Below are 21,713 nucleotides of genomic sequence, written 5' to 3' on the forward strand. Positions count from 1 at the left end.
AAAATAATCTTGCTGCCTTACTGGTAAGAGTTCAGAATGTATCTAGCAGTATTAGAAGTATTTTATCAGGCCAGTGGGTAACAGCAAATTGATTTTTAGACTAGAATTGAGTTGAGTTTAGTATCCAATGTCACTGTAACTTGGATCTTAGAGTGTTTTCTTTATGCTGCAATAGCACTGATCTAGTTTGTTGAACTACTTGAAAGTGTGTAAGTGTTAGTTCACAACTACTCAATGATGGGTGTTTAAAGCATGCTCGCGTGTCAAATTTAGCTGTACTTAAATTAGTGAAAGATACTGCATTATGTTTAGAGAGTACAAGTAGTTATTAAAAACAGAAAATGATGGCCTGGTTGGTGTACAGGCAGGGAGTCACTCTGTCTTTGACTGAGGACGCTGAAGGCAGCTGCCCATCCAAATGAAGCTTTAATGCCATTATTATACGTGGTTTATGGTGGATTTTCAACACACAAATCCTAGATAGAAAGCGAAATACTGAAGCAGTGATCCGTTGATACTCAGCAAAAAAAATAAATAAAAAATCTGGCTTGAAATCTCTGTCCAGAAATACTTAACATTTTCCAATCCATTTGAGACTATTCCATCAAATATATTTATTCCACTGCAAAGTCTGGGAAAACCTGAGCATAAGCATGCTGTTAGTATGCCTCAGAACAGGACTTACCGCTTGGGAGATGATTTTTAAATGAGTGCCAGGGAAGGATGAAGGGAGTGAGAGAGAGAAAACCCTTACATTTAGAAATCTATTACCATGATTCCTCTGCAATTTCATACACAGGTAAAATTCTCATTCCAGTTGTACTGAGTCAGAATGCTCAAAAGTAAGGATTTAGGAGCTTAGTTCAGAAACGTTTAGCCTGAGCTTTTATGCTTTTCAGATAACTTCTCCAGGAAGATTATTCTGCCTTTAAATAGAAGGTTGGTTTATTTTAAGTCTGCTTCCATAAATTAAAGTATTTTGCTCTGAGTGTTGGCATGGTTGGCATTAATGGGAAGATAGTTAATTCTTACATATCATACAATACAGTATGCTACCCAGGATAAAATTAGTGAGTTAATAGAAGGTATACAGAATATAACTAAGGTTAAAAAGTGGATATTTGCAGCAACAACATAAATTCAATATGGCTCAATATTTTGGTTAAGTAAAGTTTTATAGTGTATATGTATAGTACAACTTCAAATACCTGTGTAGTATATTAAGATTGTTAGATACCGAAGCTGATCTGCTTTATGTTGTTTATTCTATTTTACCATTGGGAGGGGAATATAAAAAGCATTTTATTATTATACTGCTACCCTACCTTAATGCTGCAGTGTTTGTATTATAAACACTGAGGTTTGATGGTTAAAGGCAAATACCACTAAAAGCTGTTAAGGATTTTGTGAAGCTGCCTGTCTGTTTCCCACCTATCCTTCTGTCCTGCCACTGAAGATTATACTGAAGCTAACTGTGATGAGAAGAGTATGTGAAAGAATACCTAAGAATAAACTAAACGAACACATTTGTTCAGCTTGTTCAAAGTAAACATACCCAGTAAGTTTCCTCTTCTGATTGTCTCTCTGCAGAATCCAGCCATTCCAATGCAGAAACTTCAAGACATCCAGAGAGCAATGGAGCTGCTCTCTGCATGCCAAGGTCCAGCAAAGAACATTGATGAGGCTACCAAACGTAAATACCAGTTTTGGGATACGCAACCTGTACCTAAACTTAGTAAGTTGAACTGGGCCTGGGCATGCAATCTTACTGATCGCTAACAGAACCTGTACCAGCTATGTGGCACCTTCTCTAAAATGGGTATTAAGTTGAAGTGCATGCAGTAGAGTTCCTTCATCTTTTGTGTTGTTTATATGGAATTCCTGAGTTCTCTAGGAGAGTGCTTGCCCCTAAAGAAATACGCAACAGAACGCAGTGTTAATGAATCTTATTCTGATGTTCTCTATTAAAATGGGAAATGCTGTTGCAGTAGCATTCCTTTATATATTTTAGGTCTGAACTGTCAAACAACAGAACATGGAAGTCTTTTCCACTTCAGGGAAGATGAGAAATCAGTCAGCTGATGATGAGAGTAAACTTTGCTTTTCTCTTTTTTTTTTTCTATAGAAAATATCTATAGATATGTTTTGTTTTTACAGGAGATAGTGACTCTCCTGATGCAGGTTACAGTGTTTTCCTGCGGATTTAAGTGGATAATGACACTCTCTCATGCATGAAATTTTCTACTGCTCTTTGTTCACCTGTTTCTTCCACAATGTACGCTACCTTGAAGGCCTAAGTTCTGCATCCCTTCTTTGTTCATGGTGCCAAGTGAGATTGTGATGTGACCTCTCCTTGCCTTTAACTTTGGGAGGAATTTATCAGATCACTTCTGTACTGGTCTGATCTCCTGTTTACACACAGTGGGTAAATCTTAGTCTGTACTGGAGAAGACAGCTGCTGACTCTTGTTTATTCCAATTTTTTGCACCTTCCCTCTTCACTATCTTTAAGTTAAGCTGTTCCAGCTTTGCAGTGCCCAACCCCCCGGGTTTGGGGACCCACAAATAAAACAGTCTCAGCACAGAAGCTGTCAGCCACAGAACAGCTGTCTGTTCTGTTCTGAAGGTTTGTCTCCATGGCATTGGAGACTGGTGTAGAATAAGCAGAAATAAGGTAAAGTATAAAGCACAGGAGCACTCTGCTCTCTATCTCCACAGGCAGCATTTCAAATTAATCCATTTCTGTAGCTTAATCCACAGTGATCTTATTTCCCCTGACTTCCTTGCACAGAGAAGTTGAGAGCAGCATCCCTGCTGCAGTGCTTTCCACTGGATTGAACTGACCTGCCTTGGTTCTTCTATAGACAAACATCTCTTTAAACTAACGATAGTAATTGTGACAGTAGCCTTGCCTCGGCAGAAGAGCCTAGCCAAAAAAAGTTGATGCATAAATCAAGAAATACTCCTGCCATAACTAAGTTTTTTTTCAGAGCCAGTTTAAGTGTGTGCGCAGTGTTTCCAGGGCTTCAGTTCAGGGTGGTCATTATATCCTGAAGCAGCTCTCTAGAGATGAGTCTGTCCCTTGCCAGCCTAAAAGGACCAAGAAATTGGCTCTAAAAGTGGTTGGTTAGGGCTCTTCAGTAGAAATACACTTTGAAGTTGGCTGGCAGAGGTTCTGTTCAGCGGTCTTTGTGAATTGCTTCTTGATTGTTGTTGAATCTCTTTTTTTTTCTAATTATTTTAGCTTTATCTGCTGAATGAGTATAATGGGAAGTCACAGAATCACCGAATAGTCTAGGTTGGAAGAGACCTCCAAGATCACTGAGTCCAACCTCTGACCTAACACTAACAAGTCCTCCACTAAACCATATCCCTAAGCTCTACATCTAAACGTCTTTTAAAGACCTCCAGGGATGGTGACTCAACCACTTCCCTGGGCAGCCTATTCCAGTGACTAACAACCCTTTCAGTAAAGAAGTTCTTCCTAACATCCAACCTAAACCTCCCCTGGCGCAACTTTAACCCATTCCCCCTCGTCCTGTCACCAGGCACGTGGGAGAACAGACCAACCCCCACCTCGCTACAGCCTCCCTTCAGGTACCTGTAGAGAGTGATAAGGTCACCTCTGAGCCTCCTCTTCTCCAGGCTGAACAAGCCCAGCTCCCTCAGCCGCTCCTCGTAAGCCTTGTTCTCCAGACCCTTCACCAGCTTCGTAGCCCTTCTCTGGACTCGCTTGAGCACCTCCATGTCCTTCTTGTTGCGAGGGGCCCAAAACTGAACGCAGTACTCGAGGTGTGGCCTCACCAGAGCCGAGTACAGGGGGACGATCACTTCCCTGGACCTGCTGGCCACACTGTTTCTTATACAGGCCAGGATGCTGCGGGCCTTCCTGGCTGCCTGAGCACACTGCTGGCTCATATTCAGCTGACTGTCAACCAATACTCCCAGGTCCTTCTCTGCCAGGCAGCTTTCTAACCACTCATCTCCCAGCCTGTAGCTCTGCTTGGGGTTGTTGTGCCCCAGGTGCAGGACCCGGCACTTGGCCTTGTTGAACTTCATACCGTTGGCCTCGGCCCATCGGTCCAGCCTATCCAGATCCTCCTGCAGAGCCTTCCTACCCTCAAGCAGATCGACACACGCACCTAACTTGGTGTCATCTGCAAACTTGCTGAGGGCGCACTCAATCCCCTCGTCCAGATCATCAATGAAGATGTTAAAGAGGACTGGCCCTAGTACAAGTCTTCACCATTTGGATATGGTCAGGTGGAAAAAATCTGTTAATACAAGAAGTAGCTGTAGGGATCTTTGGATTCAGAATCTGTCTGCCTTATAGTTAAGGTTGTTAGTGATAGATCCTTTGGTGTATAATATTAGGTCAAGTCTGCCATGTAGTGGCAGTAGCATTTAGGTTGTTGATACTTCCAGAGTTTGTGTAATGATAACCTTCCAAACTGGACAGTGGGCCTTAGCTGTTTGTCAGGACTGCGCATCACTTGGGTGAAGTATGTACTATGTTGGGCGGGTGCTGCTCCAAAGAAGAGGAGCAGTTTCTGTTTAGAGCTGGTTATTATATACTGAATCGCTAGAGTTGTAAATTAAGGGAAGAGGAGAAAGCACATTTTCATGTAGGATTTCAGGAATAAATTTCATATTTATCCAGCATTCTTTAAACGCCCTGCCTTTGCTGTGTTGCTGCTCCTGAGTAGTAGTTGAGCTCGGGTCTATTCAAGTCATCTGAAAAGAGGATCCAAGCCATAGTTTGTTGGCTGTCAATACAACACATTTCTCTTGATAAGACCTGGGATTTCATAGCTGGTTAAGTGCTGTGCATGTGCTGATAAATTTAATGCCCTGTGTTTTGAAATACTGGGCATCAGTTGAGGTAGAGTAGTTCTGTGCTTGGCTATAGGTGTTCTGATGAGGTAGTAGTTAGTCTGAATGCAATCTGTAAGAACTGAGAAGTAGTATAAGCTAATAATGTAACTTTTAAGCATTTTTAAAAGCTTTGTGTTACTGTCACATAATTCTGAGAAAAAATATGATGTGAGTTAAATGAAGTTTTTGAGAACTAATTGGGAAGCTAGCAGTGTAACTATTTTTTCTTCCTTTCTTTCTTTCTTTTTCTCCCCTCTTGCTTTTCCTCCTTCCCGAAAAGATGAAGTTATAACTTCACATGGTGCAATTGAACCAGATAAGGACAATGTCCGCCTAGAGCCATATTCTTTGCCACAGGGTTTTATGTGGGACACGTTGGATCTTAGCAATGCTGAAGTTGTAAGTAAAACAATTTGATACGTACCTTAAAATCACTCAAGTATGTTCTCACTGATGTGTGTGGATAAATCTTTGATTTTTTTTCTTCCTACGTGTGTTTTCAGCTAAAGGAATTATACACACTGTTAAATGAGAATTACGTAGAAGATGATGATAATATGTTTAGGTTTGATTATTCACCTGAATTTCTTCTGTGGTGAGTAGAAAGTTTCATGTTCTGTTCTGGCTGGAGTGCAAAGAAGATTGTTTTTATTACATCTTCTTAGGCAGTAATTTGTAATTATTTCTGTCATCAATTCTAGGGCGCTACGTCCTCCGGGCTGGTTACCCCAATGGCACTGTGGTGTTAGAGTGTCTTCAAACAAAAAACTGGTAGGATTCATAAGTGCCATCCCTGCAAATATTCGTATTTATGACAGGTAAAATGCACCATTACTTTTTTATTTGTAAAAGAATAACACCATGAAACAAAGCTTAAAATGGCATCCATTGCTATGGAGAACTTGCAAAGAAAGAAAGAGGTTCACTGACGATGGAGAGAAAGAAAAATCCTTTGCATATAGCAGAGATTTTAAAATGGGGTTGTGGGGTCTTTTTTTGGTTTGTTTGTTTGCTTGTTTTCAAAAAGCTTCTGGCATCCTTACAGTGAAAACCAGCAATAAATATTTAAGGAATTTTCTTGCTGATGGATGATACAGATGAATTTTCTATGCCATTTTATTTATTTAAAGGGTACCTAGTCAGATGACCTTCCTTGGCCAGATAGTCATATGCTGACAATCATGAAGCATATGATGATACCACTTAGCATGTTCTTGGATGTATTTCAGGATCTTAGGTAATTGGTTAAGTCTTGATAAAGCTCTGAAAGTGGAGTATCACAAACACCTTAGACACTGCTTGTATATTGTATGGTTTGCCACCAATGTCACAGTATCATAGATTAGTATTTGCTGTGACGTAGTTTGTCACAGGCTGATATATTTTTACCTCAAATCCTTCTGTTACAACATGGAAAACTTAAATAATGCATTTAAAAATATGCAATATGCAGGGGCAGTTGTTTGGTACTGTTTTTTTGTTTTGTTTTGTTTTGTTTTTCACTATTTAATTTCTTTTTTAGTGTGAAGAAAATGGTAGAAATCAATTTTCTCTGTGTCCATAAGAAACTGAGATCTAAACGGGTAGCACCTGTACTGATTCGGGAAATAACCAGAAGAGTAAACCTGGAAGGAATTTTTCAGGCTGTTTACACTGCTGGAGTGGTACTCCCCAAACCTGTGGCTACTTGCAGGTAACGTAGGTGATGTTCATAATAACGTCGGTTCCTGTAGCAGTCATTTTCAAGAGCATTCTGTGTAATTGGCTATTGTGGTGGTTTCACACACGTAGGTAGTTCAGCTCCACCATGCTACAAGACAAGGACAGGGAGATTACTCACCAATTATTGTTGTGGGCAAAAGACTCAGCACAAGGGAGATGAATGTAGTCTATTGCCTACTGTTTGCAGACAAGAGCAGTGAGAACTAAAAGCAAACTGAAGACACCTTCTCCGCCATCCACCCACTTCTCCTCTCCACGGGCTGCAGCTCCGGCCCGGGGCCTGCTCCTGCAGGGGCTCTCCATGGGCCACAACCTCTTCCAGGCCACATCCGCCTGCTCCACTGGGGGCTCCTCCATGGGCTGCAGTGTGGAGATTTGCTCCATGTGGGACCCATGCGTCGCAGGGGGACAGCCTGCTCCACCAGGGGCCTCTCCACTGGCCGTAGTGGAACTTCTGCGTGCCTGGAGCACCTGTCCTCCTGCTGCACTGACCTTGGGGACTGTATGGCTGGTTCTCACTCCTCACTCTCCCAGCTGCTGTTGCACAGCAGTTTTTTTTTCCTTTCTTAAATCTGCTCTCACAGAGGTGCAACCAGCATTGCTCACTGGCTCAGCTTTAGCCAGTGGCAGGTCCCTTTTGGAGCTCTGGCATGGGGCAGCTTCTGGGCTTCTCTCATAAAGGCCACCACTGCAGCTCCTCAGTACCAAAACCTTGCCACATAGACCACTTATAAGAGCATAAAATTAAAAGAAATCGAATGTTGCGGAGTTGAATCTAACCTAAAAGCCCAAGTGCATGTGAGGTTTTCTTGATTTCTTTTTTTTCCCTCAGTGCCTTGGATAAAACATCTTCTCAGACTAAAATCTAATTTTGGGTTTGTTTATTGTACCTCAAATAGATTAATAGATACCTCTGTTGACCTTCTGGTGGAAGCCATCCTAGCAATGGCAGCATTGTATACCTGTGTTTTTCAAGTGGCCTGCTTCCCAGCTGGGACACTTCCCTGTTGACCTGGTTGCTTGCCAAAGATGGCAGAAGGTTTCTGGGAATTGTATGATTTTCTTTTTTGAAGTGCTTTCGTCTTTCCTGGAGAAAGGAGGACTTGATCGGCATTTGATAAAGATAGGAAAACTATCGTGTGGAAAGTGTTGTATGTAATGAACTATAAGTTCATTTGTTTGGAGTGGATTTTATTTGTGCGGGGAGAAGTTCAGTTTCAACAGTATCCTTCTGAAAACAGAGTGCTCAATTATGAGCCTTTTGATTTGAAATTGTGTTTGTACGTAGCAACACTAAAGATCCTACAAGTTTCTGTAGGTAAGGATGGATAAAAAGCCATGCTGTGCTAGTGTAACCAGGGATGTGCTGTTGCACAATCATCTAGAAGAGGCTCTTCAAGAAGCTACTTAGAGATACGAGCAGAGAGGGATCTGTCTGTTAAAAAAATAAATGTTATGATGTAAGTATGGTGAGATTGTCAGGGCTGTGGCAGGTACTGAAATGTTTAGCCCTGTGCTTACTTGTTCCATAATTTGCTTGGATCCAAAATACAGTGATTGTAGGCTTGTTTAAAAGTTATTGTTTAAATGTAGTTTTCATTTTTTTAGTTTTGTTTTGTTTTTGGTGGGGTTTGTTTATTTGCTCAAACCTCTTACAGACTTTGGTACAGGCTTGCTAGGAAACAAATCTGGAGAGGAGGAGCAGTGCAAGAAATTAAAGAAATGGATACAAGTAAATCTGACACTTAAAACACTACCTAATCTCATGAATTTTACTTCCAGGTATTGGCATCGATCACTGAATCCCAGAAAATTGGTGGAGGTGAAATTTTCACATTTGAGTAGAAACATGACTCTACAAAGAACAATGAAGCTCTACAGACTTCCTGATGTAAGCAGTATGTCTTCTAGAGAATCCCCACGGTTATTGTGAGGCTCGAAATAACCTTCCATCTGTTTCTGACAGCGCAGGCTTTGGTGTGGAAAGGCAGGCAGTGCATGCAGGGCACAGGAAAATACGGCCTTTTTCACCAACCAGAAATAAGGGCCACACTAGACAGCAGAGACTATTGCTGGAATTGTGGGTTTGTGTACAGAGAAAATAGAAGTGGTTCAAAAGCCTTTAGAAAAGTAAATAAATTCAGAAACCTTGACTTCATTAATGTGTGAGACTGAGTCGAAGATGCATAAGGTTATTCTAAGTTTGATTAATCTGACAGAAAATTACTGGAGTAGAAAATTAACAGCTCACATCTTAAAATTCTTGGAAAAGTCTGTTTGAAAGTTGGTTGAGTACAGTGGAATTGGTTGATATTTCTTTTTTTCTTCAAGCTTTTTCTTGTATGTCAGAGAACATTGTTCTTCTGCAATGAGTAGGCTCAGCAAAAGCTGCCTCAGAATGTTGTGTGCTGTTATTTGCATGGTCTGGCCGAAAAAACGTTCTGGCATAGCAAGGTTAGTTAAAAATATTTCTTCCATATTTGCAGCTAATAGCTAGGCTGGCAAAAAGCCTTAGGATGCATTTCCTTGACAGGGCAAGTCACTGTAAGTAGTCTGAGATGCACTATCAAAAACCTCATTGGTGTAACAGGCTATAGAAGGCGGTCTAAGCTATATGATTGAAAGCAATTTCTTTGCTTGTAAATGCAACCTTTCTATTTGGAGGGACTGCAGGCTATCCTTTGGACCAGCGCCACATCAGTAAACCGTTTTATGTAAACAAACCCTCCCTTTGGGCTAAAAAAAATACTTTTTTTTAATATAATGTACTTTGTAATGATTTATCTGACTTTGGGGAATTATTTCCGTTGGTTATACTTAACGTGATGCTGCAGGCTCTGTTGTTACAGGTACATCTGAGTAACACTTTAAGCACTCCTCAGTGTAAAGCCCCTGCCATGTCTTCATCTCAACTTCTGCTGTCAGTGAGACTTGTTTCCTGTGCTGCCTGCGTGCTCCCTGTGTCTGCACATACAGCTTCTCCCTTGTGTGCAAGGCAGCAGTTTTCAGAGCTTAAGCATTAATAACCAAATTAATTAGGTTTTAATCTTGGAGAACTAAATATAGGTTTAATCAAATCTGAAGACATTTTAAAATGTCCAGTGGACAATTTCAAATACAGGTTTCACTGGCAAGTCCAGTACTGTTTCTCATGGAAACAATGCAGGACAAGAATAGTTTAAAGAGTAGGATAAGGATCTTAGGTACAGAACAAAAAAGTGTAACTACAGAGAGTCATTAGAAACCAGAGCAGCTGTACCTTGATCATCTTTGTTTAGCATAAAACCCAAATTGCAGCAGAAAAACAAATTATGGGAAAACTTAAGAATACACTATCTTATTCAGAAAATACAGCTCTTATATATTATAGAGAGATGTCCAAATAGAAGGTAAGTGCTTTGAAAATCAACTTGAAAACAAGTGCCTTAGGACTCCATACACCTCAGTTGTCCGTTTACTTTTAGATGGGCCTTGGGAGGTTCTTCCGTGGAAAGTAAAGATACAATCTTTTTGTTTATGTCTTCTGTTTAGTTTTTGTGCTTTAAATTTTTTGGAGTTTCTTTTTATGTGGAAAGGTTTGAGTGCTTTTGTGAATATTTATCCTCAGTCTCAGGCTGTTATCAGTTATGTCAGACAAACTGGTTCATTCAGGCTAAACTGTCCTAAAACAAAAGCTTTTTGAATTCTTTACCACCACCTTAATGTCCCTCAGCACCAAACACTGTTTCTGGCATTCTGACCTCTTTTCTTAGAGTCCTTGGAATTTCATTGCCAGTGGAAACTCATCTCCCTTTAAGAGGAATTAATCAATCCTCATCACGCAAACAGTATGAACTGAATAGTTTTCAGAAATAATAAAGGAAATGCAGGAATTACGTTAGTAAAATATCACCCTCACTGAAGGCTGTGTTTGTGTACGTATCAGTAGATACATTAGTTAAAAAAATGTTGGGAGGGTTTAAGTGTTTAATCTCTTGAGCAGTGAGGGGGGATAAAATTTGGATAGGTTTAGAATAAGGGCAGGGACATGTTGTCTTTGTATGTCTTTTGCTGACTGCGCTCCTGAGCTAGGATACTCACATGGGTACGTGCCCTGTGCTGCTTGGTATGTGGAGTGGAGAAACAAAATTTAGCCCAGTTCTGTGCACTTTTCTTCACTTCTGGGACTACAAATAATCATTTAGGTGTGGCCATTCTGACTGTTGGTGGAGAATAAAGATGTTCCAGCCCAGCCGCTTTTCCTCCCTTTGTGCTCCTGTATTTAGCTTTAGAAGAGAGAGGAAGGTTCAAAGGGAACAAATTAATGTTTCATATTGTCATTCATAGGGAGGTTATGAACAAAATACAACATAGGAAGAGCCATGCTGACAAATCAAGTGAATACCCTTAGGGATTCAGGGCATTTCAAATACTAGAAGATGTGCTGTTGTGGAAACAAACCATAGTTGCAGGCTGTGCAGGTGAGCAGGAAGATTAGACCCAGCACACAGAGGTGGCAAAACATCCCTTGATTTTTCATTGGCATTTGAATTCCAGAGTGTGAATAAAGACCTCCCCCACAACAACTCCCTTGGAGCAGGGCATAATCAGTTACACTAATTTCAGGCTTCCAGTAATCAAGCCACTACCTGGCTGTTCTTGCAATTGACTTTGCTGTGATTAATGTGGTACATGCCCAAGTATGTGGCTCAGAGGAAGCAGGATAAATGAGCTCTGAAAGAGAATGAGCATTCTCTCCCTCCAAGGAAATATTTAGGAAAGCTTATAAAAATTGGGGAGAAAACTTTAGCCACCTGTTTGTTTAAACCTTAATTCTGCAGCATTTTTTCCCTCCTCTGATGTTTACAATCAAGTGAACTGCAGTATTTGTTGAAATACAGGAACTTTTTTAATTTCAGAAACTAGAAGTTAGGAGGAGCTTTCTTGTTAACATAACTGCAGCTGAGCCTGTGTAGAAACTTGAGTTGGCAAGTGAGTTTGCAAGCATTAAGAAAAGGTGGAATTTTGTGTTAAAAGATTTCTAATTAAACATTATCAGTTGACTTTGGTTTATAGCTTGACTAATTTTTGTGAACTTGAATTACAAGTGTTCTTGTCTTCAGATTAGCTTCTGATATGCAAGTTGCTTTATGTTCTGTTTCTGTATCTGGGGTATAGGTAGCTAGAAGAAGATGAGAAATAAGACTGACCTGCAAAAATAAATAAATAAATGGAATACAAAGTGTATGAAGTCTAGGCTGTTGGCAGTAGAATCTCCTTCTCTGGAGAAATGAAATTGTTTCAATAATGGAATATAAAGATTGAACTGCCCCTGACTGTCTCAATAATTAGAAGAGGGGGAATTCTGATTGAAAGCAGTTTTGTAAAATAGTGTAATGAATTAGGCGGCTGGGGTAAAGTAGGCTAATAATGAATGCATTATAGCAAGTGGAATGACTCTGCAACCTATTTCCAGCCTTTGCTGTGTGTGCAATTTTCCTTTTAACATCTTAACGTTTATTTTTCTTTGTTACAATAAGGCCACAAAGACTTCAGGTTTGAGACCAATGGAACAAAAAGATACTAAAGCAGTACAAGAATTAATCAACACTTACTTGAAGCAGTTTAATCTTGCTCCTGTGATGGATGAAGAAGAGGTGGCCCACTGGTTCCTGCCTCGGGATCATATTATTGACACTTTTGTAGTAGAGGTAAAGCACTCTCTAACTACCTCAGGAATGTAAACATTTGTGAAAATTCACATCAGCATCAAGTTTATGAAATGCAGACAGAATGAAAAACATGCTGTAGTTGGGATTTGCTGTCACGATTCCAAATTTTGTTCTTTCTATTGCATTCTCATAGTGAGAAAACGCTTGTTTGGATGTGGTAAACTACAGCTCTCTTACAACAGGATATTTTATAGAAGAATTTTCAAATCTCAAAATGTCACTGTCTTGTAAGGGTCTTTGCTGTAATATTTCCACGTTTTAAAAGCAATCTTCCCACACCATGCCCCCCTGCTCCCCTTTGCTTCTCTGGAGATGTGACATGGTAATAAGTAACAGTCTTCAAATCTGCTTTTCTAAAAAATCAAATATACTCAACAACTGATGAAAGGATTTGGTTTGAATTCAGTATCATTCCCTAAGCTGTTGGATAAGTTTCTGCCATATTCTTTAAAACCATTTTTTGGGGGCATCTGCTAATTTGTGGGAATTGTGTGTGTGTTTTTTTTTCTTGTTGTTGTTGTTTTGTTTTGTTTTTTTCTTATAGTCTGATTCAGTAAAATATTTTTTTCCTACTTCCTCTGCAGTGGATCTAATGTTCAATGGACTCTTCCGTAGTCTAACTTAATTTATTGCCGCTCTCCTTCCCACCTTCCTCTTCTTTTCCCCAGTTGGAAAAATAAAGTTGGGGTTGTTTTTTGTCTTCTGTGAATTCAATCCCAGAAACCTACAGAAGAGTCTACAAGCACCAGAATTGGCATGATGGATGGGACAGTTTCATTTTGACAGCATGATTTGAACTGAACAAAACAGCGCCTACTTGTTTGTTTTACATAGTTTCAGGCTAGTTTTTGCTCTACCACATGTAGGTTTGTTAGTGCTTAAAATCTTTTAAACATTTACGTGACTTGGAGAAATTACTGTCAAGTTTTCAAATCTTTTTTTGTAGTATGCAGAGTTAAAACATCTTGTTTTGCAAGAAGTTCAGAATTTTGATTCCACACATCACCTTGTATTATTAGACCCAATTCCTGCATTTAATATATTCATCGTCCTTAGTGAATTTAGTGAGTGACTTAGTAACTTTTCTTTTATTTGTTGTTAGTTCATCTGTACTACAGAACCTGTACTCCACGACAATTGCTTTTTTGCATGTGATGTGTTCAGTTCTTTTACTTTTTACTGTATAAATACTATTAACTTACCCATCTGAGGTCCTTCATTGGGCTCAAAAGAGTGAGCGCAAGAACAAGGAAAAAAAGTATTTCTGTGTTGCCTTGTCTTCTTGGAGGGATCATGAGACCAAACCAGAATGGGAAGAGTGAAAATCTGGGTAGCTTTTTTGTGCTCAGCATGTCAGCTACAACCAACGTGATAACTATTCCGCTTAGGAGAGTTTCTGTAGAGTTTTGGATTTTTGTATAAGTACCATTTTTGATGACTACTGGTCTTACTAGATTTTCAGTGTTATTTAGCAGTGTTGTCTGGCAAATGAATTGGGCTTGTTGATTAATAATCACCAGAGCTGATCTAAATATGCTTTGTATATAAGCAGAGTAATTTTTTCTATTTTTAGAAAGTTGAGAAAATGATTGCTCAATGTGAACTTTGTCAGATTAAAAAAAAAAAAATCTGCTAAAATATGTTCAGTTAGAAGAATTTTTCTCTTTTTTTTTTTTAAGTATGCTTTGTTTATAGCAGTATAAGATTGGGAAATAAATGTGGAGGACTTGTTAGTGTTAGGTCAGAGGTTGGACTAGGTGATCTTGGAGGTCTCTTCCAACCTAGATGATTCTGTGAAGTTCTTTGACAATTGGTTGTCAAAATGCTATTAGTGTAATAGACTGGAAGAATCTAAATATTTGTTTCCTTTTCTGAATTGACCGCTTCAGGCTTCCGTCTCACTTTGACATATATATACATCCTTGTCATGAGTTCAGTTTCTTTGATTCTTAGCCAACATTACCTGTTACTCTGTAATAGTTACGGTGTGCAAAACTGCTGCATTTATTACTTACTTGCTCTAGAACCTCTGTGGTAGCCTAACCAATAACTGAGTGGTTATTTATTAATTGTCTTTTTCTTTTGTAGGGCTCAAATGGTATTTTAACAGACTTCCTGAGTTTCTACACATTACCTTCGACAGTGATGCACCATCCTGTTCATAAAAGCCTGAAAGCTGCCTATTCCTTTTACAATATTCATACAGAGACCCCCCTCTTGGACTTAATGAATGATGCGCTCATAATAGCTAAGTTGGTAAGTATTTTTTCTTCTAAGAATACTTTCATGAAAGAAGTAATGGCAAGGTAAGAGCTGACAGTAATTTATACATTGCGTTGCATTCTGTTTTGTTTTACTGTCTACAGCAGAGTGTATTTGATGAGACATATACAATATATATTGAAATATAAGATGCTGCGTTTGATTTTCCTCTTTGCTTTGAGCGATTAGTGAATGACAAGTGCATAAAGATCAAAACAGTTGTAATAGCTTGAACTGTTCATATATCCAACAGCACACTGCAACCATATTCACTCAGTATCAGAAGAATGGAAAGTATCACTAAAGTATTTTCCCTTTGAGTTAATAAGTTCTATTAAAAATATTAAATAAACTGTCTTGTTACTAACTGCTGTCTGTAAAGTTACATAGGCAACATCATGTTTTAATTTTTAAGCACTGCTTTGTGTGTGGAATAACACTGAGACATGATTTAGTTAAATGGAAGGGAAGCGACTAAAAGAGCTGTTCCACAGGAATTGGAAGGGTTTAGTGCTGTCTAAAAGCTAATGCTCAGCCCTTAATCATCAGGTTTTCATGGGGGTGTGGTACAACACCATGGCAGTGTAGTCCGTGATTCAGGGCTGTGCAGGTGTCGCATGTCCCAGCACTTCCTCCCCATCCCACAGGAGAGGGGTGAGCAAGATGCTGGGTGGGTGTTTGGCTTTGGGCTGGGGTTAACCTACCACAAACCATTCTACGCTGTTATATCCAAAGAGTATATTCTGACGATAGAAAGTAAACTCAGTAAATTGTTTTCAAGTTGCATGTCAGTTGAATGTTGATGTTTTATGTTCTTATCACAGTATATAAAACTAGCTTAGAACTAAGTCTGGTAAAATCTTAGTAATTACTGGGCAACATGCCTGACCTCTAAAGTGAAATCCCAAATTTGGAGCTATGCGCTTACACTCCGTGAGTACTCCATGGAGAGAGTGTTATGATGGTCCCCTCCAAACCCTACTTTGTGGTCAAAGCTGACGCTGTTTCGAGGTGTAGAACAGTTCATCTCTGAGAGCTCTACTGGCCTGGCAGAGGGGTGCAGCACGTACCTTTGAACAGCAATTCCTTACACCTCCCAGAAAAGAGTAACCTGAGCCTAACGTGTTGATGTTTAGATAGTGAGTTAAAGCTACGTCAGCAAAATTTAACATTTATTTGAATTTTCAGTGCTTAATTGCAAAGCTTCATCGGTGTGTCTGTACATACAGTGTATCTGTGTTCTTCCCTGCTTCTCTTCTTCTCTGCTGAGATCACTGCTACTGTTAATGGCTAACCTGGGCTATTAAAAATTTGCTTTAAATGCCAACTGTCAGATGATCACCCCCTTGTCTTGTTTCTGCATGTTTTTCACAGCACATTTAACTTAGCATAGCTTCATCAGTGCACAGAATGATCTTTGTGTAAGGAACCTTACTAAATTCACTGTTTATGTTTTGTGACTTTTAAATAATCCTAGATGAAAACCCCTTTTTTTGTAACAAAGGGTGCTTATTGGAAAAAAAAAAGTCTAATTTTTATACTGAGCAAAGAATGTTCTTGTGCTTAAGTAACTAAGCATTACTGTTTTGTAACTCTATTATTTTTGTGTTAGAATATAGAAAGTCCTGCTGGTGCTCTGCTTTCATGCTGTTAAGACTCCCAAGTTCCTAGGTCAGACTGCCTTGCAGTTAATTGCAAGTAAATGGGCTGTTATATCCAGCCCCCAGGCAAATTCAGCTGTTCATACGTGATGGCTGTCACTGTGATGGCTTTACTGGCCTTATTTTTAAGTTGCTTGTTAAAGAGTTCAGAGTGAGTCGGGGCTTGATATGTTTTTGTTGCAGCACAATACGCTGTGCTACAACTAAATCAGCAATGTGGCTGCATGCAAAGAAGAGCAAATTGGCTCTTTCAGAGTAGTGAATTTGGGAGGTAGAAGAAGAGAAGGCAGTAGAAAGTGCATAGTGCATGAATAGGGGAGGGAGCATGACATGTCAGGTTTGAATTCTAAAGGAAAATCCATTTCAGAAAAAGATTAAGGTACAAAAATGTTTATCGTAACAAGTGCAAATGACTGAAAGCCAACGTAAGCTGCACTTACGCAGCCTCATCTGGAATAGGCCATGTGTGTCAAAGCCCTGTATGTGGCAAGGTGCAAAAAATGTATGTCCATAAAGATAAATTAAAGGGGGGGGGGGGGGGGGGGAGTGTTTGAGGGACTCCAGACCTTGGGATACTGTCTTTGTATGTGTATCTAATTAAATGGAAAAATTTATTCACATATCTTTTTTCTTGTCCGCTTAATTAGATTAGTCCCTTAGATGTTGCTATGCCACTGTGGAAAGTATTATTTGTGTGTCATTTGAAACTTTAAAAGTAAAATTTTAAAAATGTTTTGCTATTGCCAGAAAGGATTTGATGTGTTCAATGCACTAGACTTAATGGAAAACAAAACATTCCTGGAAAAACTCAAGTTTGGGATTGGAGATGGAAATTTGCAGTATTATTTGTACAACTGGAGGTGTCCTGGCATGGAATCTGAAAAGGTAAGGGACTCTTTAAAAAAAAAAAAAAAGTTTCTGAACTTTGTTAGGTATAACAATGCTTTAATTTATCCTGGCCAAAATGGGAGGAGTTTTATTTTATTTTTTTAAGATGCGTTTAAGATCTGTGATGCAGGTGTAGAAAACCAGAAAATAATGTTTAGATTTATTGCTATACTTGAACTAAAAAACAACATTTTTCTTCTTCTTTTAGGTTGGTCTTGTATTACAATGAGGACATGTGTTTCTAGAACTCTGAGGTCATCATTTGCGTTAATTTGATCTCCATAACTCTTGGAATTATACTGTTCAAGAGGAGTAAAAGCACAACGTCAGTGATACTGAATAGTCCATTAAACCTGAGCAATGAAGAAATCCACATGTGACCAAATTTATGCATTTTCAGATAAATCAGAAGGTCCTTGAAACTCTTTTTATTGTCCATGAAAAGAATAAAAGCACATTCATTTAAGTTTCAAAGCTTAGCTTGCACCTTGATGAGAAGAAGGTATTTTTTTTCCACTCTGTAGAAAAGACTGTTTTGTACAAACTGAACTTCAGTGGTGGATTAGGGTACAAAAATATTTGCTATTATGTGGATGAACTGCTGCATTTCTATTTATTAAGTGGTGGTGTATGTTTGTCAGTGTAACAGAATGAAGGATACAAACTTGAGTATCTTTGCTATATTTACTTCACGTGGATATCATCATTTGGGGAAAAATCATGAAGTTATGATGCGTTTGTAGCTCTATGAAAGTCCTGGATGTTTTTTGTAACTGGAGCAGTATGACAATGTACTGGTTTAACTAGTGCATTTGTTTCTCCATAAGCAACGCTGCCAAATCAATAAAAATACAGATTTGTACTTTGATCTTCAATAGATCAGTGGATTGATTTAACAGTATCGCACTGTTCAGTGCAGGTGTTATCTATGTTGCCGGAATGTTAATACATTACTGTACTTGATTTACAGTTGTGGCACAAAACCTTAGTTTTTCCTCAGTAGAGTAACATCAGCCTGTGTGTAAAACTAAGAATTTTAGTAGTGCTATCAGGATATTTATAGTTTGAATGTTTTCGATGCTTCTGCAAAATTGCACATATTCCTTTGTCTACTTTGATTTCCTATGAAGTCTGTAATTCTAATGAAAAGTATCTTGTGTAAATACGTATTCATAAATTGTTCCTGGTAGTGTTTTTATCCTGACTTTGGAACAAGAACTTTCGCTATGTACGTGGCTGGTAGGTGGAAGAGAAATGCTCTACCCTCAGTCCTTGGAAGCCTGCGCACTGCGCTTCCTGAAATGTAAGAGGGCTGATCTTTGTTGTAGGGTAAGCTGTTTTAATGCCCTCTCGAATGCTCGGCAACCAGAATGGCTTCTGAAGCACTTTATATGCATTCCAGCATAGCGTCATCGTTAGATATGATAGCAGTTCTTTCAGTTCACGGGTGCTGCAGTAATGTGAGCACCGACAAAATCTGCAGTAAGAAGCTGTTCTAGCTGAAAGTGCCAAATCGTGGTAGTGAAGCCTCTGTGCTGTGAGCATATTTTGAATGTGACTTGAATATCTCATGAAATGCAAATGTCTAAGCTTTCCTTTTAAACATGCCTGTAACGCTGACAGCAAGGTTTGCTGAAAGTTGAATTCTGTACCTGAAAACATCAATTTAGATGGTGATGAATTTGTCTGTTCTTCGTAACTGCTAGCCCTACCCACCTCCTTGTAGCACTGGGGCTTTTCTTTCTCCCCTTCCTTTTCCTGTGTGTCAGTTGTTTGTGGTTTGGTTTCTTTTTCTTGTTGAACAGTGAGAGGATTCTGCCCTAGAGACACTGATAAATAGTTTGGCTTGCTGCATTACAGCTCTGTGCTTAAAGCATGCGACTTCCTTCACACAAAGGAGGGGACTGAAGGTGTTTCTGCCCTCCAGGCGTGCTAGGGGCCTGGGGAAAACAAGGGCTTTAAAGGGGATCTCCAGGCTTCTGGCAGTGAAGTCTGGCTCAACAACTCTGCCCACTCTTACACCTGTCTGCTAGCAGCAGCCACAAGAGACTGCGTAGATGGAGCTTTGACACCCTGTGTGAGGCCTGAGCAGAACTAAGTGCCTGAACATGTAACCGACAGCATAGATACGTGAGGCAGCAACGGGGATTTAATCCCAGCTCCATCCAGGACTTGAGCTCTTACCTCCCAGAAGGCGGGAAGCGGCCGTGCCTGAGAGGAATTCACGTCAGAGCACGCTGGGCCATGGCGGAGGCTGACACCAGGCCTTGGTGTTTGCTGCCTCCTCGCTTCCAAGGGCAGAGCCTCGGCAATCCTCCCTCCGCTCCCAGCGCTGGGAGCGACTGCGTGGCTCTGCCCGGTGGCTGCGGTACTTGGTGCCCAGCAGTGGTCACAGCCCAGTTCCCCCTGCTCTGGCCTTGGGTGCTAGGTGAAAGACAGGCTCATTTTCTCAGCCCTCCCTCAAAAATACAAGTGGAAGAAATGCTAGACAGTGTTTTTTCTTTTCTCTTTTCTGAAATGAAAAGCGGTTAGGCCACGGTGGGACCAAATGCACCTGGGCAGAAGGCAGAATTGAACCTGGTTTTCTCGCAGCCTGGCTCGCTGCCCAAATCTCGGGGTGACTGCACGTGAAACGAGGAGTGTGGTCATCCTTCGCTTGGGCCATATTCTGGGGAAAAAACAGTGAATTTGAAGTGTGCAAATTTGTCTTTTTCTGACTAGCTGGATGTTAACTGCAGGGAAGGGACAGAGTCGTGCTCCTGCTGAAGCTTTGCAGCACTGTAGCTGACTGAAAAGTTACAGGGCCAGAGAGGACGAGGGATGAGGGCACATCTGAGCCGAAGCTGAGGCAGTCTCTGGGGAGTCCTGTGCACGGAACTGCTACCTAATGGCTGATTAATCCAAAACGGTCTCTTCTGTCCCTGCTGAGTGCTTCAACCTCTTGGCTGAACGTGCTCTTTAACTCAAGTGCTTTGTGAGTCTTGGAGGTGTCCCAGCCTGCACCCACGCAGTCAGATGGTTAACTTGGAGGTGGAAGTTGTGGCCGCCCGCCCTTGCTTCCTAAGCAGGGCCTTAACTAAAGGGCATCCACGTGGGTGCTGCTGTCAGCAGCTCTGACAGAGGCTCTTGTGCTGTTTGAGATGTTGAACCTGCATGTGCTTTAGGCTTTGAACAGCTACCAGGTAAGACTTCAGAAGCTAATAGATGGCTTCACAAAACTTGGCAAATTTAGAAGCATCTTAAAGGCTCACGCTACCACCTTTCCCACAACTCTTTTCAAACATCTTGTATAATTTATTTTCTTTGGTAACTGCATCTGCAGAGGGGACACAAATCCCTTGGGAGAGCTATAGAGCTGGGCAGGCAGCAAGGTGCTTGAAAGATGACTGCTGTGCTTATATTCTTTACCAAAGCTAATCCTTGTGCTCTTTTTAAAGACTAAGAGCTAAATATTACAATTAGCTAGCATGGGAATTAATTAGACTAGGTTCTAGCATGCCTTCAAAATTTTATGCATCTAAAAAGCCAAAGCAAATGACCTCTGTGAAGGACTATAAAGCAAGGCAAAATGAAATCACCTCTTTCCTTGCCGCCCTCAGCAAGGGAGGGCAAATTTCTAGCATTGAATGTCTTTGTTTTGTGTAAACTTCAGGGAGCATGGTAGCTATGGCATCATTGCTGCTGCCTCCCTTCATAGTTGGTATCATGAGCTTAAGACACTTCTATCTAAATCCAAACTACAGATGAGTTAGCCGATAGCACTGGAAGGCTAGACTTGCAGAGCTCTGAAAACCGCACCATATAAAACCCATCTTTGCGAAACAAGGTAAATCAATTCAGCTATTTTGCTTTTACAATACCATAGATTCACTTTTGCTTGTAGAGTGCCAAATAAACTCCTGCGCTGCTGATTTTGATTGCAGTTTGAATTGCAGCACTATTTCCTTTCCTTCCTACAACTGTCACATTAGGAAACTGTTTGTAGACCTCAGTAAAAGGAAACTCGCGTAGCGACTACAGCTGTCATCTGCTACTTTACAAACAACAGGCCAGGGCTTGGCTGAACTTCCTGGGGAATAACTTTAGACTCCATTTAGAAACTGAGTTCAGTTTACATTTTCTTACAGGGCGTGTGTGTTAATAGTTTACATACAGAAGTGTGTTTTTTTTTTCCAAATGCAGTAGTAATTTTGTTTTGTTTTATGTATGGAAATAACATTTTTCCTTCAGCATATTGGCCACCAGGTAGAATTGGAATCCAAGCCTGCATACGTGCTTGACCAAACCAAGATTCAGCAGAAGAAAGGATGAAAGTTCGAAAGTCTGCCTGTGCTGTTACAGCTATTTACTTGAAACAAGCATTGAACCAGCTTTAAGAATTATACTGGCATGGACCTTTGTTTAAATAAACTTTCAATTTTGGTATCATTTTTTTGAGTAATTACACTTAATTTGAATCAGTTTTATCTGAGGCATGTTCATCTGTACGAAAATACAAAGCTTGCTTAATGCTTTACATTAATTCCAAAGCTGTGCTTATTACTTCAGGATATTCATTACCAATTTAACTCTGTGATCTCCAACTGCAAATTAAA

At 40.1% G+C, this 21,713-nt stretch overlaps 1 protein-coding gene across 1 annotated transcript in view; it reads left to right on the forward strand.

Annotated features, from left to right (window-relative positions):
* Window positions 1–18,298, forward strand: part of NMT2 (N-myristoyltransferase 2) — a 30,349-nt gene extending 12,051 nt beyond the window's left edge. Inside the window, exons 3-12 of the mRNA XM_035317732.1 lie at window positions 1,591–1,735; window positions 5,155–5,273; window positions 5,378–5,469; window positions 5,576–5,692; window positions 6,397–6,567; window positions 8,379–8,487; window positions 12,116–12,286; window positions 14,396–14,563; window positions 16,978–17,115; window positions 17,327–18,298. Coding sequence (XP_035173623.1) covers window positions 1,591–1,735; window positions 5,155–5,273; window positions 5,378–5,469; window positions 5,576–5,692; window positions 6,397–6,567; window positions 8,379–8,487; window positions 12,116–12,286; window positions 14,396–14,563; window positions 16,978–17,115; window positions 17,327–17,347 — 1,251 coding nt within the window. The 3' untranslated portion in view covers window positions 17,348–18,298. The remainder of the gene's footprint in view (window positions 1–1,590; window positions 1,736–5,154; window positions 5,274–5,377; window positions 5,470–5,575; window positions 5,693–6,396; window positions 6,568–8,378; window positions 8,488–12,115; window positions 12,287–14,395; window positions 14,564–16,977; window positions 17,116–17,326) is intronic.
* The last annotated feature ends 3,415 nt before the right edge of the window (window positions 18,299–21,713 follow it).

The sequence above is a fragment of the Oxyura jamaicensis genome, chromosome 2 (genome assembly GCF_011077185.1).
Source record: "Oxyura jamaicensis isolate SHBP4307 breed ruddy duck chromosome 2, BPBGC_Ojam_1.0, whole genome shotgun sequence".
Lineage (NCBI taxonomy): Eukaryota > Metazoa > Chordata > Aves > Anseriformes > Anatidae > Oxyura > Oxyura jamaicensis.